Source organism: Corvus brachyrhynchos, unplaced genomic scaffold (assembly GCF_000691975.1).
Source record: "Corvus brachyrhynchos isolate BGI_N302 unplaced genomic scaffold, ASM69197v1 scaffold279, whole genome shotgun sequence".
NCBI classification, from domain to species: Eukaryota; Metazoa; Chordata; class Aves; order Passeriformes; family Corvidae; genus Corvus; species Corvus brachyrhynchos.
This window is the reverse complement of record NW_008246060.1, coordinates 1,306,140-1,319,817: the sequence shown is the minus strand read 5'-3', so window position 1 is coordinate 1,319,817 and position 13,678 is coordinate 1,306,140. Positions and strand designations below refer to the sequence as shown.

The following is a 13,678-nucleotide window of genomic DNA, read 5'->3' as shown; positions in this document are numbered from 1 at the left end:
ACTATGCAAGTTATTTTAATGTTCTGAAAAGATGCTGCTGAAAATGAGATCAAATTCTAGAACATGGGTATTCTCTTTAATCCTTATTCATATCTGCTAAGGCTAACATGCTAAAACAAGGCTACAATATAAGGAAGAGGCATGGGGTAGGTATATAAAAAGACATGAGTAAGTGCCATGACTCATGTCCTAAAGTACACAGTTGTCTACATGAATTACACACCTAAAAGGCAACTTGTACATTCATATACCAAATTTGTGCCTGTACTCACACAACTGCATGAACCGTCTCTCCTGATAATGTGACCATTTTCAGTTATCACCAACTGCAGATCTTGAGAACAACAGTAGAATAAACCATATTGTAGATAGAATTTTTTATATGTCTCCTTTCAGTCTTGCAGGAATCCTATATAATTCCCTTGTCTAGAATTTGAAAAGGCACTAATAATTGTCAAAGGACATTTTCAATCAACCCGGTAATGCACATTACCATACCTCTCCCTTGGGACTGCTAAGCATTTCCTCTACTTGCTCCTGGTAGAGTTGTTATCTATCCCAGACATTGGATGTTTGTGTTCCGGATGCCAGCTACGAGCTATGGTGTCTGTCCCTACATGTGTGCAAGGACAGCACTGAACAGAAAAGAGAATGTGATACTTCCGGGAAACCAGTCAAAAAAACCCCCTTTGTATCCAAGTATTAGTGGGGAAAACTCCAGATTTGGGCAAGCCATTATGGGCAAAGTTTAAAATAGATGTAGCTGTTCATTCTGTTTGAAGAGGTTTTGTTTTAGAGGTTCTGACAGGACTATGACAGAATATGAAAACTAAAAGTCAATCAGAAGAAGTTAGAAAGATAATTATTTTTAAAGGAAATGTATTTTGAATGGAAGCACAAACCAACAGTTTAAAAATAAAGATAACATAAATAAAAAGTAATATTTTCAAAATAAATGTTAGCAAGGAACCATACATTCTAATCTATGGAAAACAATGGTAATGGTACTGTGATCATGAAATCCTTTAAGAGAAAAGTAGTTTATAAGTAATGATTTAAGACCAGTGATTTCACATTTTTAAAACTATTTTTAAGTGCTGCTTCATGCCTTGGGAGAGAAGTTAAAGAGGAGGGTTACACACTCCAGAGCAATAAGTAAATATACACACATGCATACATTCACTCTGTTCTTACACCCTCCCCTCAGTGTCTGCTTTTGGCCACTGTCAGAAGAGCACGCTGGGTTAGGCAGATCTGTAATCTGAGCCAGAACACCCAGGGAGTTCTTCCTTATCCTTCCACATGTGCCAGCTCACCTGGCATCCTTGGATATGTGCTGCTGTTACTGCTCCCTTTTGTATGAGCACAGCTGGCTCTCCAATTTCTAAAGGTGCTGCATGCTCTATGGGCTTGGTTAGTGGCCAGAATGCTGTTTGCATCTTAAACAAGTTCCACTGAGCTTTGAGAAGGAGCATGAATGGCTGCTGAAAGCTAGCTGGAGTAAAGTGTAGTCCTAGGCAGAGTGTCTACTGACAGAACATAGCTCAGGGCATCTCTGGTGTGAATGAAACACAGGGAATACCCTGTTGGTTTTGAGAAAGCCACGTTGGATGGCTTGGACTGAGGGGCACAAACAGGGCCTGGTCTTCTGCTTAGCTACAGAATCAGCATTTAAGTGCTAGATCTGTACTCCTTCATACCTCAGAGACCTCTTGAGGCTCCTTTCTCAATTCTGTATTATACTTCTGTTATATTCTGGGTTTCTGTTGGTATGGACTGTTTAGAGAGTTTTTCTTTTTCAATATATTTGGGGTTTTCTTCATGCTTAATTTGTAGCACAAACTGTTGTTACAAAGTTGTGCAATTGAGCGGTCAAACAAATTTATTTATTCATGTTTTTCCAAAATATCTGAGATGGAAATGTATTGAAGTAAGACAGGAAATACTAATTATTACAATTTATTACTTAAAAACATATCCTTATACTTTCTATAACAATCATATTTTCTGCAGTACCACTCAAATGTTGGCAGGTTCTTTTACCAAGTTACCATATAAGATGGATGAAACAATTAATAATTTTTTTTTAAATCAATTGAATAAAAAATAAGTATGACAGCGACCACCCTCACATGCAGAAGATGCATTAGCTAATCACATGTAATTAAGAAAGTCACAGTAAGAAAATACAAATATTTTTGTGACATTTTATATCTATCTATCCATCTATCTATCTTTATGAGAAAAGTTACAGTGAAAATGAATGCGCTTAAGTTTGGCTTTTCAAATTTCGCTAGTTATCTATAATTACAGGTATTTCTGAGTATTATCTCAAACATTTAACTCTGGATCTTGATACATAGTGCTGCTTCTTCTTCATAAAGCCTAGATTTAATTTGACTCTGTTTCTGCAGACCCACCTGCTTTTTATGCTTCTGTTCTGCCTTGTAACAAGCAAGAGCCATGGGCCTGCTCTCCCCTCCTACCAGCTCTGAGTGAGCCGGTGGTTACTGCCAGTAACACATCCTATAGAGCTGTCTGTGAAGGTGCTGCTTTTCCTTTTGTGTGCATTCTTGCATTTTCCACTGAAACAACCCTTCTGAATACTGAGGGACTTAGGAATGCCTGAGATAGGAGTGTGAAAGCTCTCAAGAGCCTAGTAGATTCTTGGCTATGCAGCAGTGTTTAAAGAGGAACACAGCAATATCGTGCAGAAAAGAATTGCTGGTGCAGCTGTCTCACTGGCTGTTTCTGTATGGAAATACCTCTGTATTGTAATAGATCAACTTTCTTACCTCAGGATAGACTTATGCCATTTTCTATAAAAAACAGATTTTGTTAAGTATATGACAAAATAAGGACAAATTTCAGTCACATTTTGAATTAACATGAACTTAGGAAACACAAGTTTGGGGGAAATTTGTTAACTTAGGGCTGGGTTTTTTTGCTGCACTTTAAGCCACTACACAGATCTGATTGTACCTAAAGAGAAAATCAGAGCTGGATTGACAGTGTTCCAAATTTAGAGCTCTTTTACTCTTTATTGAATATTATGAAAATCATCAATATTTTATTCCTATGACTGTTGATTCAATACTTGCCTGCAGTACTCTGTCAGAATCTTCAGGCTAAACATACCAATTTTATCATCAGAAAGACTTCAAACATTATCATCCTAGTTATCAAGTAGTTTGCATTGAAAAACAATTTCTTTTTGCCTTGTAGGTGGTACTGTGAAGGGAAGGAGCTTGAAAACTCACCAGACATTCAAATTATCCAGACAGGTGATCGACACTCTTTGATTATTGTTGAAGCTTTTGAGGAGGACACAGGGCGCTACTCGTGCTTTGCTTCCAACATCTATGGAACAGACTCCACTTCTGCAGAGATTTACATAGAAGGTACTCTTAGAAGTGCTGCAGAAACTGATTGTTGAAATTGGTCATATGGGATTAAGATACAATTATGTATCTTGCTTGCTAACTGTCATCGTTTTGTCACAAAAAATATATAGCAGGAGTCAACACTCTTCATCATTACTAATACCTTTATTATTTTCCTGTAAAACACTCTTCAGACAAGGGACCAGCACTTACATGTAATTTTATTGTGTTACTTCCCAGAGATTTTATATATCTCACTGCAAGATCCAAGTCTAAAAATATTCCAATTCTGAAGCCACCTTGTATTTTTTGTATGTGGAACTCTACAGAAGTATAAGAAACTAAAATTTATGTCTAATTCTTATTCTTCCTTTTCCCTTTTTTTTTACAGTCCCTACAAATTGAATGTAGGACAGCTTCATCTTAACTCTTTATTGGGACCTTGTAACCAAAATAAATATGCCATCAATTTGACGTTCTACTTGCCCAGTAGATGCTGTAAATCAAACAGAAGATACACCTGCAGATTTAGGTGTCTTTTCTTTCTCCTTATGCCTTTTACTATATCTAAGAGTGATCTATTTATTATATTTGTCTTTAACACTTTCTTGGAGAAGATTTTAGATTGAATCCATTATTGTGCTAGCAGGACTGTAAACTTAAAATAAACACATAGGATTTTTTTTCTATTTCTCTCAGAGAAATATGCTATGAGCACCGTCACTGACCACAGTGGGACCATTCATAAATTAAAGCACTGCCCTAAAGGTGAATTTCGTTCTGCTGTTATTCTTCTTTCCTGTCTCTAATCTGACAGTGAAAGGACGAATCCTTTTTTAGTATCTGCACTGCCCCTGACATTAATGGGAGATGTCTGTGCTTGGCAGGGATTTACAAGTTCTTGAAACAGGGGCCAAGGTCTGCTTTTACCCAACTCAGTGGATGCTGGATGGGAGCCATGGCTGATGGAGATGCTCACTGGCAGGAACTGCAGAGAAAATGCAAATTCCAAGCACAGTGAAGGCTGAGTCAGAAGTGTAAAATGTCTCAGTGACTGACAGCTGTTAGTAAACCGAGCTAGTATCTTCTCCATACTGTGCTACAAGGCACTAGCTGGAGAATAATAGCTGTCATTCCAGGTCTCTATCTTTTTTCTTTTAATCTGATAGTATCAGGCATCTGAGAGAAGAAAACTCTCACTTGATTCACAACACCAAATATGGATTAAATCATAGAGGCATTTTAAAGAGAACCAAGGAACACCCAGATGTTCATTCACTCTTGGATGTTGTTTTCCTTACTTCAGTTGCACCTCCTCCCAAATCTGCCTTATCTCAACAGCAGTTCTGTATCTTGCACAGTATGGAATGCTGGTTCATTTCCCCTGCAATGTGATCTTTTGTCTTGGCATAGCTTTATAATACATATCCATAGAGTGGTCTAGAAGAAATCCGAATAAAGGTTTGTATCATTCATAGAGAAACTCCAAAAACCCCTCTGCTAAATTATTTTTTTTTCATAGGCATCTCTTCTTCTGACTCTGAAGGTGAAATCATCAAAGACGAAATGGATCAGTAAGTTTAAAATCAATTACATCATCTGTATTTCTTACAGTCAAAAAACCCACAAGTGCAGACATTTCAGTTTGCAGCTTCCAACACTTTATTATTCTGTTTAGGATTTGTTGGGATTGGTTGGGTTGAATTTTGTGTGCTCATTTGTTTGCTTTACAGATGGAACAAACACACATTTGTTTGCTTGTGAGTCCTCAACTTTTGATTAAGAATTGAAATTTTAGTATTAAATATTAATATAAGAAGATGTTACCATAAAGACTGAAATTCTAAAATGAATTTACTAAAACAAAAACCATTTGCCTAGATCCAACTTAAATGCTGATTTAAGTGTCTGACTTGGACAAAAAATATAGTACAATTTCTCACATGAAAATACATAAGGTTTTTGGCAGAATATAGGTAGAGACTGATTATTTAGATTTAAGATAAAGAAATTAATAGACATGTACTAGAGTGAACTGAAATGATGGTATAAAAGACTACTTAATTATAAAAAGAAAAAATGTCAGATGTGATCTGGTATCTGGGAAATATTTATTTATTTTTCCCCGATAATTTAGACCCTGATCCAATGCTGTTAAAATTCTTTCAGAATTAAAGTCCTTCTATTAATTAGAAAGGAAGTCAGAATGGTTAAAAGCTAAAATACTCAGTCTTTTATTTTGAAATCCTTTGTATGTACAGATTCAACATCAAAAGCAACCAGTGCTTCATAGAAGAGGCCTTAATTAGACAGACTTATGCACCCTGTTGGCTTTTTCCCATCACTAAGGAGAATTATACTCATTACAAATGTCAGTTTTTAAAATGCAAAGAGAAGATATTTGCAGTGTATTTGACTGAAGACCTCAGGCTGACAGCAAAACCTGTTGTATGTAATTTAAACTTCAAAGTCATAAAGTACTCCAGATTGAATTGGTTTATGGACTTTGATAAATGTTAGGATTTTTATAAAACTGAAGATCAAGAAGGTCTCAAACTGGGGATGTACTGCTAATTGTTTTAGGATGAATTGTGAAGTTTTCCATTCTAGCTCAGACTTGTCCAAGTGTCACAAGCATTTTTTTTTCACATTCATGTCATTAGGTGTCAATGTAGGGTTGACCAGGATCCTGATCACATGATGGCATCTTTAAATCACTTACCTCATTAAGCTGTGAGGTAATTTTTTTCTCAGAATGCTGCTTTGACATCACAGTAGGATGTCTTCAAATAATCACATTACGAAAGACCAGGTTTGGGTATGATAAGCGTGTCTTCATTTTTGCTTGGCTTCCAGTTGTCATCACATGAATCTGAACACTGGTAACTGAAGGGAGTTAATACGAGAACAGCTGCTAAAAGAAGTTCGAAAGAGAAATCAGTGATCACAATAGTTGTATCTTCACTCTGAGTAATGCTTCTTCTGTTTTGAAGGCTAGCTTTCCTGGGGGGACCTCAAACTGAATAAAAAGACCAGCTCTTCACTGTCTGCATTATTCCACCTAGCAATAAAATTTAAAAGGGTCAACTCTTACATTTCCATATATAAACAACCACAAAGTGAAGAGGTGTCAATCTCTAGCAAAGTTGATGATAGCAACTTTGATGATATGTTGGTCAGAAAGCATGTCTCTTTTATTTTTCAGCAATTAATTTTTGAATCTGTATCCAAGCAAACCATAGTATTTTCATTACCTTATAGGCCCACTCTTCACAGAATAGAAACTAGCAGTGTCCTCTGTGAAACTAGCACTGCTTTCTCATGCTACTCTCAGCTGGTAACAGCCACAATTGCATTGATACAGGCCATTTATTGCATTTGGTGTGGCTGAACTAAGTATGACATATTAGAGTGGCCAGATAGCTGGGTGACTTACAAAGTGCAGTTTTACCTAGGAGGAGTACATATCAGCTTAGGTCAAGAGGAATTCAATCCCAGAAGTGAGGCTGGGGTTGACATGTAACTGAGACAGACATAACTTAGGGGCACACACAGAGCTCTAGCTTCAAGTTAGAGAATTTGTTCTCGGTTAATATTTCACAGCAAACCAAAGCCAGCCAACACCTCCGTGAATGCAGCATCTCCTGCTGTCAGAACTGCAACCAAGCATCAAGAAACTTCCAAGACACCATCAGCTGTGGTTCAGTCTGTGTCTGTACCTGTCCAGGCTGTGTCAACACCAGTTAGCCAGGTAGGTGGGACAATGTGGTGAATTTCAAGGACTAAAAGCAAGCTCTTAAAAAAAGTATTTCTTCTACAGTTTGTGACTGAGAACCCCAAATTTTCTGGCGTTTGCTTTGCTGTTGAACTTCAGCTTTGAGCCTCACAGCCATACAGTCCACAGGGGAATGGCCCTGCCTCCAAGGCAACCTGGAGCACCTGCCCAAGGGCAGGGTGCCTTCCTTCCCCGGCTGCACGAGGAGCAGGAGGAGCAGGTGGCTCAGCCAGCACTGGGAATTCATGTGCCTTCCAGCAGCTCAGAGACGGAAAGGGCACCTGGATGTGTGAGTCACCTTCCCGGCCTCTCCTCATCGAAGACTGGCTCATCCACTTTCCAGCCCAGCACATTTTCCTCTCCCTCACTACAGAACTCACTTGAAATCTTTTCCTTTCAATGAAACTCATTTTAAGCTGAATCGTTTCACTACTATGTTTACTTTATATGTAGATAAGTTGTTTGCCACATAACATTTTACTATCAACATCAAAGAGTTTCTAATTAACATTACCATGCATTTGGAATCGTTTTTGTTGCAAACTGTCAGCATGTTCACAGCTGTGAATTCTTTCCTGATAGGAAAGAGGAGCCATACTTAGTTAAAACGGAAAAGTTCACGAGTTTCTGAATTTCTCGCTTTACAGTGCCTTTTCAAAGTTTACAGCCCAGAATTAGGTGGGAACCAATAAACAGATACTGAACAGGTGAAGTAATGCACGTTTACTTTTGACTACAATGAGAATAGAACTAAGCCCCTGCAACACTTTGCCATTTTGAGAGAAGATGCTTAAGGGTAATAGTTACCTCAAAAATCACTACTTTAAAATTTTGTTGGCTTATAAGGCACCATCTATGTAATTTGAATGTTTCCTGAGATACTGAATCATTAATTCTGCTGTTCTGGGGCAACTCCTATTACACTAAAATAAAAAACTATATTAAATACTCAAGCTATATAACAAAGTTTTCCAGAAGGAGAACAATTCCATTCTGTTTTCACTGAGTAGGATCAATAGGTTGATATCCCACCTCTCTATATGGTCTGGTTTTGGCAAAGGAGAAGAATTATAGTAGCAGTCACAGATGTGACTTGACTTAACATTTCCTTTTTAACATCAATAACCATTTTCTAAGTAAGAATTTTTAAAAGAGGACTATGACCAAGCAGACAACATATATTTGCCTTACTGAAGTATTAAGAAAAGATGTTCCAATACACTTCAGTAAAGCTTTTCTTGCCATGATTAACTGAGTAAGGCAATAAAGTACTAACAGCATTTTTGTTGTTATCCCATCCAGGAAGATCACCAGCAGTTGTCCACAATAGAATTTCTGTTCATTGCCTTAAGTATTTTGCTTTGGACTTCATCCTCCAAAATCTCTTTTATGTCATTCCAAAAGCACATTTCTCCTGTATATGAAAAAATAATGTCTGTACACCTAAACATCATCTTGTGATGTTTTGCAATCTACAGGCTCAAAGCCCCACTAATTATTTGCAAGGACTGGATGGAAGACCTATAATTGCTGCTCCTGTATTTACAAAGGTAATCTGTTCTATGACATATTTGAAAAGTAGAGGTCAGATAACTAAAGAGAGATAATTAAAAATTAGCTCTCAAAAAAAAGGCAAAAAAATCCTTTTCCTAAGCCATTCATAGGTTTAAGTGGCTTTATTAATAAATCTTATTGAAATCAGTATTATTTCCAGACCATTAAGACATTTACTGACTGTCTATTCATTTTCTCTATTAGATGTTACAGGATATTTCAGCTTCTGAGGGGCAGCTTGTTGTTTTTGAATGTCGGGTGAAAGGAGCTCCTTCCCCAAAGGTTGAATGGTATAGAGAAGGAACACTGATAGAAGACTCTCCAGATTTTAGGATATTACAGAAAAGTATGTTTCTTGTGTTAAAACATTGTGTCTAATAAAATATAGGCAAGCAACAAAATTGCTAACATAGCAACAGTGTGAATTTCTTATTACAACTGTAATTTTAATTTTCAAACAGTCAGAACATCTGCAACTTTCTCAAAGTCACTGAAATGCTAAAATTGTGGAAATTCAACAGAAATTCCTTAAATACCACACTAAACTAAACCTAAATGAAACAATAGTTCATCATAACTTGATTTCATGTGGGTCAGAGTTTCATAAATTGTCTTCAAGACACAATAAAGTTGTGCCAATACTGAAAAAAAACCCCAGCTACTTGGAGAATTTATTTCCTATTTCTAAGTTCCCAACAGTGTTCATAAGTGTTCATATTGTTCAGTGGCTTTGACATACCATTGAGTATAAGGCCTGGCTGTCTTCACCACCCCTTAAACAGAAAATTGGATCAAAAAGAGTACTCCATCACATTAAGAAGGTCAATTTTTTTATTTTGTGCTTAAGAAAAAAGAAATCTTGGTAAAAGTAACTATATTCAATCTAATAATTCTGCTCTTCTTCCCTGTAGAACCACGATCTATGGCTGAACCAGGTGGGGATCATCAAAAGGCTCATAATTTTTTCATTGCATAAATGTGGTGATTTAACCTCACAAAATATTAATTATTAAAACTTCATTATTTAATTAACATAATTTCTTCTTTTCCCCATGTTCCATAGCTACTAATGACATACATTTCACTGTAGACTGTTCCACAAACATGTAATTTGATTTAATTCAGTCTCTTTTGAAGAAGATGTTTCCATTCTGCTTTGCCCCAGTTTTAACTCAGGATCTAAATGAGCTAAAGATTAATGAAATCAATGTATGAGGGTCCCCTGTACATCTGAGGTCCTGAAGTATACGAGATGAGGTAGATCTGAGCTATTTTTATCTAGTTTACCAGTTAGGGAACATTGCATCAGATGTTTAGCCATGTCAGCCATTCCCTGTGCTCCCTACCAATGTAATGTGAGAGTACCACATCAGGTGTTCACCCCTGATATCAGCAAATCCTATAAATGTGGCTGGATCTGCTGATTTCAAGGATCAGGGCAGAATGTAGGCTATGTCACATGGTTGAAGCAGAGGAGTCTTATAGCTTTCATTATTTCTCCATGAGAGATTCACTCTCCTCATTATGCTTTTTGCTATCAAAAATATGAAGCTTCCCCTCTTAGGATGGAAAATTACCAAAGGAGTATTAATTCTTATGGAACATAAACTTCTGTAACTATTCTCCTTGCCCTATTCAAAACCTTTTTACCCCAAAAAGTGTCTTGAAAGAAACTGCCACTGTCTGAGATTTAGGAATGAAAAAATGGAGCTTCAACCAGAAGCCACTGACACGGTTCTGTTACTGTCCAGTGGCATCACTGCTGAGTAATGTGAAGCAGTTTTTAGGGGATAATCAGTTGGGTGCAGTTGTCGCAGCCTCATCACCTGCTGCTCATTCAGAAGGAATCTGGACTTCCATGCATGCAGTGGTTGGCAGATCCCAGCATGATAAACTAGATGCTATAATGCCTTAAACTAGTTCTGTTATCATACTGCTATAATAAACTATTATTCTCCTATAGTTGATAGCAAACAATCTCTTTGTTGCCATTAGATTGTCCTTGGTGATGACATGAAACAATCAAATTTAAGTGTGTTATGGCCTTTGACAAAAGTACTCATAAAATATTTATCCTGTAGGGTTTTAGGAAAGTTTATCGAAAAATGGTAGAAAAATAGTCACTGAGTAGGTGAAGAAATTTTATCAGCCCACATTTCAATCCACTTTAGATGTTACTGTTCCTCCCCCTCCCAGCTGCACAGCCAAAACAAAAGATTTAAAATTCCATCACAATAGGTATTTATTAGGTGGTACTGCTGCCAGACGTGTCAGATACTGGTCAGACAGGAATATCATAAACCCAGATTGACTTTTCTAGATGGAACATAATTTTTGCTAGTACAATTTTGCTAGCATATTTTGGGTGCCCATTAGTCATCTTCACAAGGAAGTGAAAAGGCAACTTTCCGTAAGCACAGTTAGCACAATGCCCTCTATCTGCAAATCTGCGCTGATATTTTTGAAAACAATCTGTTATCATACTGCTATAATAAACTATTATTCTCCTATAGTTGATAGCAAACAATCTCTTTGTTGCCATTAGATTGTCCTTGGTGATGACATGAAACAATCAAATTTAAGTGTGTTATGGCCTTTGACAAAAGTACTCATAAAATATTTATCCTGTAGGGTTTTAGGAAAGTTTATCGAAAAATGGTAGAAAAATAGTCACTGAGTAGGTGAAGAAATTTTATCAGCCCACATTTCAATCCACTTTAGATGTTACTGTTCCTCCCCCTCCCAGCTGCACAGCCAAAACAAAAGATTTAAAATTCCATCACAATAGGTATTTATTAGGTGGTACTGCTGCCAGACGTGTCAGATACTGGTCAGACAGGAATATCATAAACCCAGATTGACTTTTCTAGATGGAACATAATTTTTGCTAGTACAATTTTGCTAGCATATTTTGGGTGCCCATTAGTCATCTTCACAAGGAAGTGAAAAGGCAACTTTCCGTAAGCACAGTTAGCACAATGCCCTCTATCTGCAAATCTGCGCTGATATTTTTGAAAACAACAGCCTATATGTATGTGTTTTATATTTCTCCCCCTTACAGAGTGACTCCACTTGAAATGTTCCCAGTCAATTATAATTAATCTTTCAATCTGCAGAGATAAAAATACCTATGTTTTAGTGAGCTGAGAGTGTGGAGTAAACTGTATTTTTCCAAATTAAATTTTAAGTTCTTTTAAGTCTGTACTTCATGTGTTAGGAAAACATTTTCTAATGTTTTCCACACACTGCTGACACCTGTTCTTTGCTTTCATTGGGCATGCTGGAACACAGAGGGTACCAGTTGCTGCAGACAATGCTGATAACAGCTGCTGCACACAAAGGCTGCTAAAACTGATAATACTGATGGAACTAGAAACAAACTGAGCAAGGTGGAAGACCTTAAGGAAATCTCCCCAAAGGTAGTCAGGGTTCTGTGTGTTTTTTCATTGCATGTTCACTTCAAGTACTAATCCTGCTCTCATGCTTTGCAGAGGAGATTTGTACTCTCGTTATTGCTGAAGTATTTTCAGAAGATTCCGGCAGTTTCACCTGTACTGCAAGCAATAAATATGGCACAGTATCCAGTATAGCTCGTCTGACTGTCAAAGGTAAGAGTTTGAGTCCTTTGCTCCCTAGTAAATCCGAGCAGAGCAGGCTGTGATTTATGCTATGTACTGTTGACTCCAATGCAGCTCCAAGTTCTGGCAATGTTCTTCATAACTAAAAAGTGTGAGAACTCTCAGGGGAAAAAAAAAATAAAAAAAAAAATGTTTGCATTTCAAAGATGTAGTGGAAATCACTGGGGACGTGGCTGAAGACCACTGACTGATTTTCCAAACTGCAACAGTGCCTCTTTACCCTCTACCTTTACAATATTCCTTTTTTAAGGGAATTTGTTCTTAAACAAACGAGGTCAAACAACTCAGTCCAACAGCTGGAAGGACAGAGTGAGTTTTTTGAACTATAACTTTTGGGATTTCTTTTCACGATGATTTATGGCATTTACATATCCCAAGGTTTGACTTCTCCTCTTTCAGCACCTGAAGACAGCAGTAATGCTGCTGCCCTTCACACGACGGGCTCCATTGACTTTGTCGCTACTGAACACCAACCTCCCCCACAAACTCCTTCCAGCCGTGCAGCAATTCAAACACCCAAACCTAAACTCGAAGGTGTTCTTGTGAACCACAATGAACCCAGGTCGAGTTCCAAGGTAGGGCTCCGTGTACACTTCAAGCTGCCTGAAGATGAAAAAGGAAGTGAACCATCCTCAGAGGATGGACCTGGTGCTGCAAACCAAACCAGACCCAACCATTTCCCAGAGAAGATAAATGGACAGCCAGTGAAAATACCAGAGCCAACATCACCATCCAAGGAACCTCCCCCAGTACTGGCTAAACCAAAGCTGTAAGTAAACAGAAGTCTAATTCTCAGGAGCATCACTGATATTATTTAGTATATATTGACAACACTATTGCACTAGAGCAAAAACTCAAATGCACAATAAAAAGATTGTAGGTATCACATGGCATTGGCCTAATGAACCATACATAATCTTAGAAATCATATTCTACAGAGCTAGATTATTTTTTCTGTATATCTCTCTCAGGAAAAGTCATCTCCAGTTTTAAAAGGAAAATGTTTTCACTTTGAAATGTTATTAATTCCACAATGTTTCCTGCTGCAATCAAAAGGTGAAGAAAATTGACCTTATACAGGCAAAATAAAAGCAGGTTCTTCAAACATATCTCACTCAATTCTGGGTATGCAGTGTTGCTCAAGTCAGGCATATTCAGTCTTACACATAGTACAGACTGGCAACCAGCAAGTAACTGTCATCCCAAACGCCATACCTCATGACTTTTATGTCCCACAAACATCATCTCCTCCTAAAACAGATAAAATACTTGGAAATGCTTGATAATGTGAAGGCACTTGAACTAAAAAGCACCTTCATGATTGGTGC

The 13,678-nt window shown here is 37.5% G+C and overlaps 1 protein-coding gene across 2 annotated transcripts in view; it reads left to right on the top strand.

Moving 5' to 3' along the window:
* MYPN (myopalladin) overlaps window positions 1–13,678 on the top strand; it is a 76,715-nt gene that overhangs the window by 33,304 nt on the left and 29,733 nt on the right. For both annotated transcript variants that reach the window (XM_017746457.1, XM_008642750.2), the window contains exons 3-10: window positions 3,226–3,401; window positions 4,906–4,957; window positions 6,987–7,134; window positions 8,637–8,708; window positions 8,917–9,058; window positions 9,624–9,647; window positions 12,204–12,320; window positions 12,750–13,119. In XM_017746457.1, coding sequence (XP_017601946.1) covers window positions 3,226–3,401; window positions 4,906–4,957; window positions 6,987–7,134; window positions 8,637–8,708; window positions 8,917–9,058; window positions 9,624–9,647; window positions 12,204–12,320; window positions 12,750–13,119 — 1,101 coding nt within the window. The remainder of the gene's footprint in view (window positions 1–3,225; window positions 3,402–4,905; window positions 4,958–6,986; window positions 7,135–8,636; window positions 8,709–8,916; window positions 9,059–9,623; window positions 9,648–12,203; window positions 12,321–12,749; window positions 13,120–13,678) is intronic.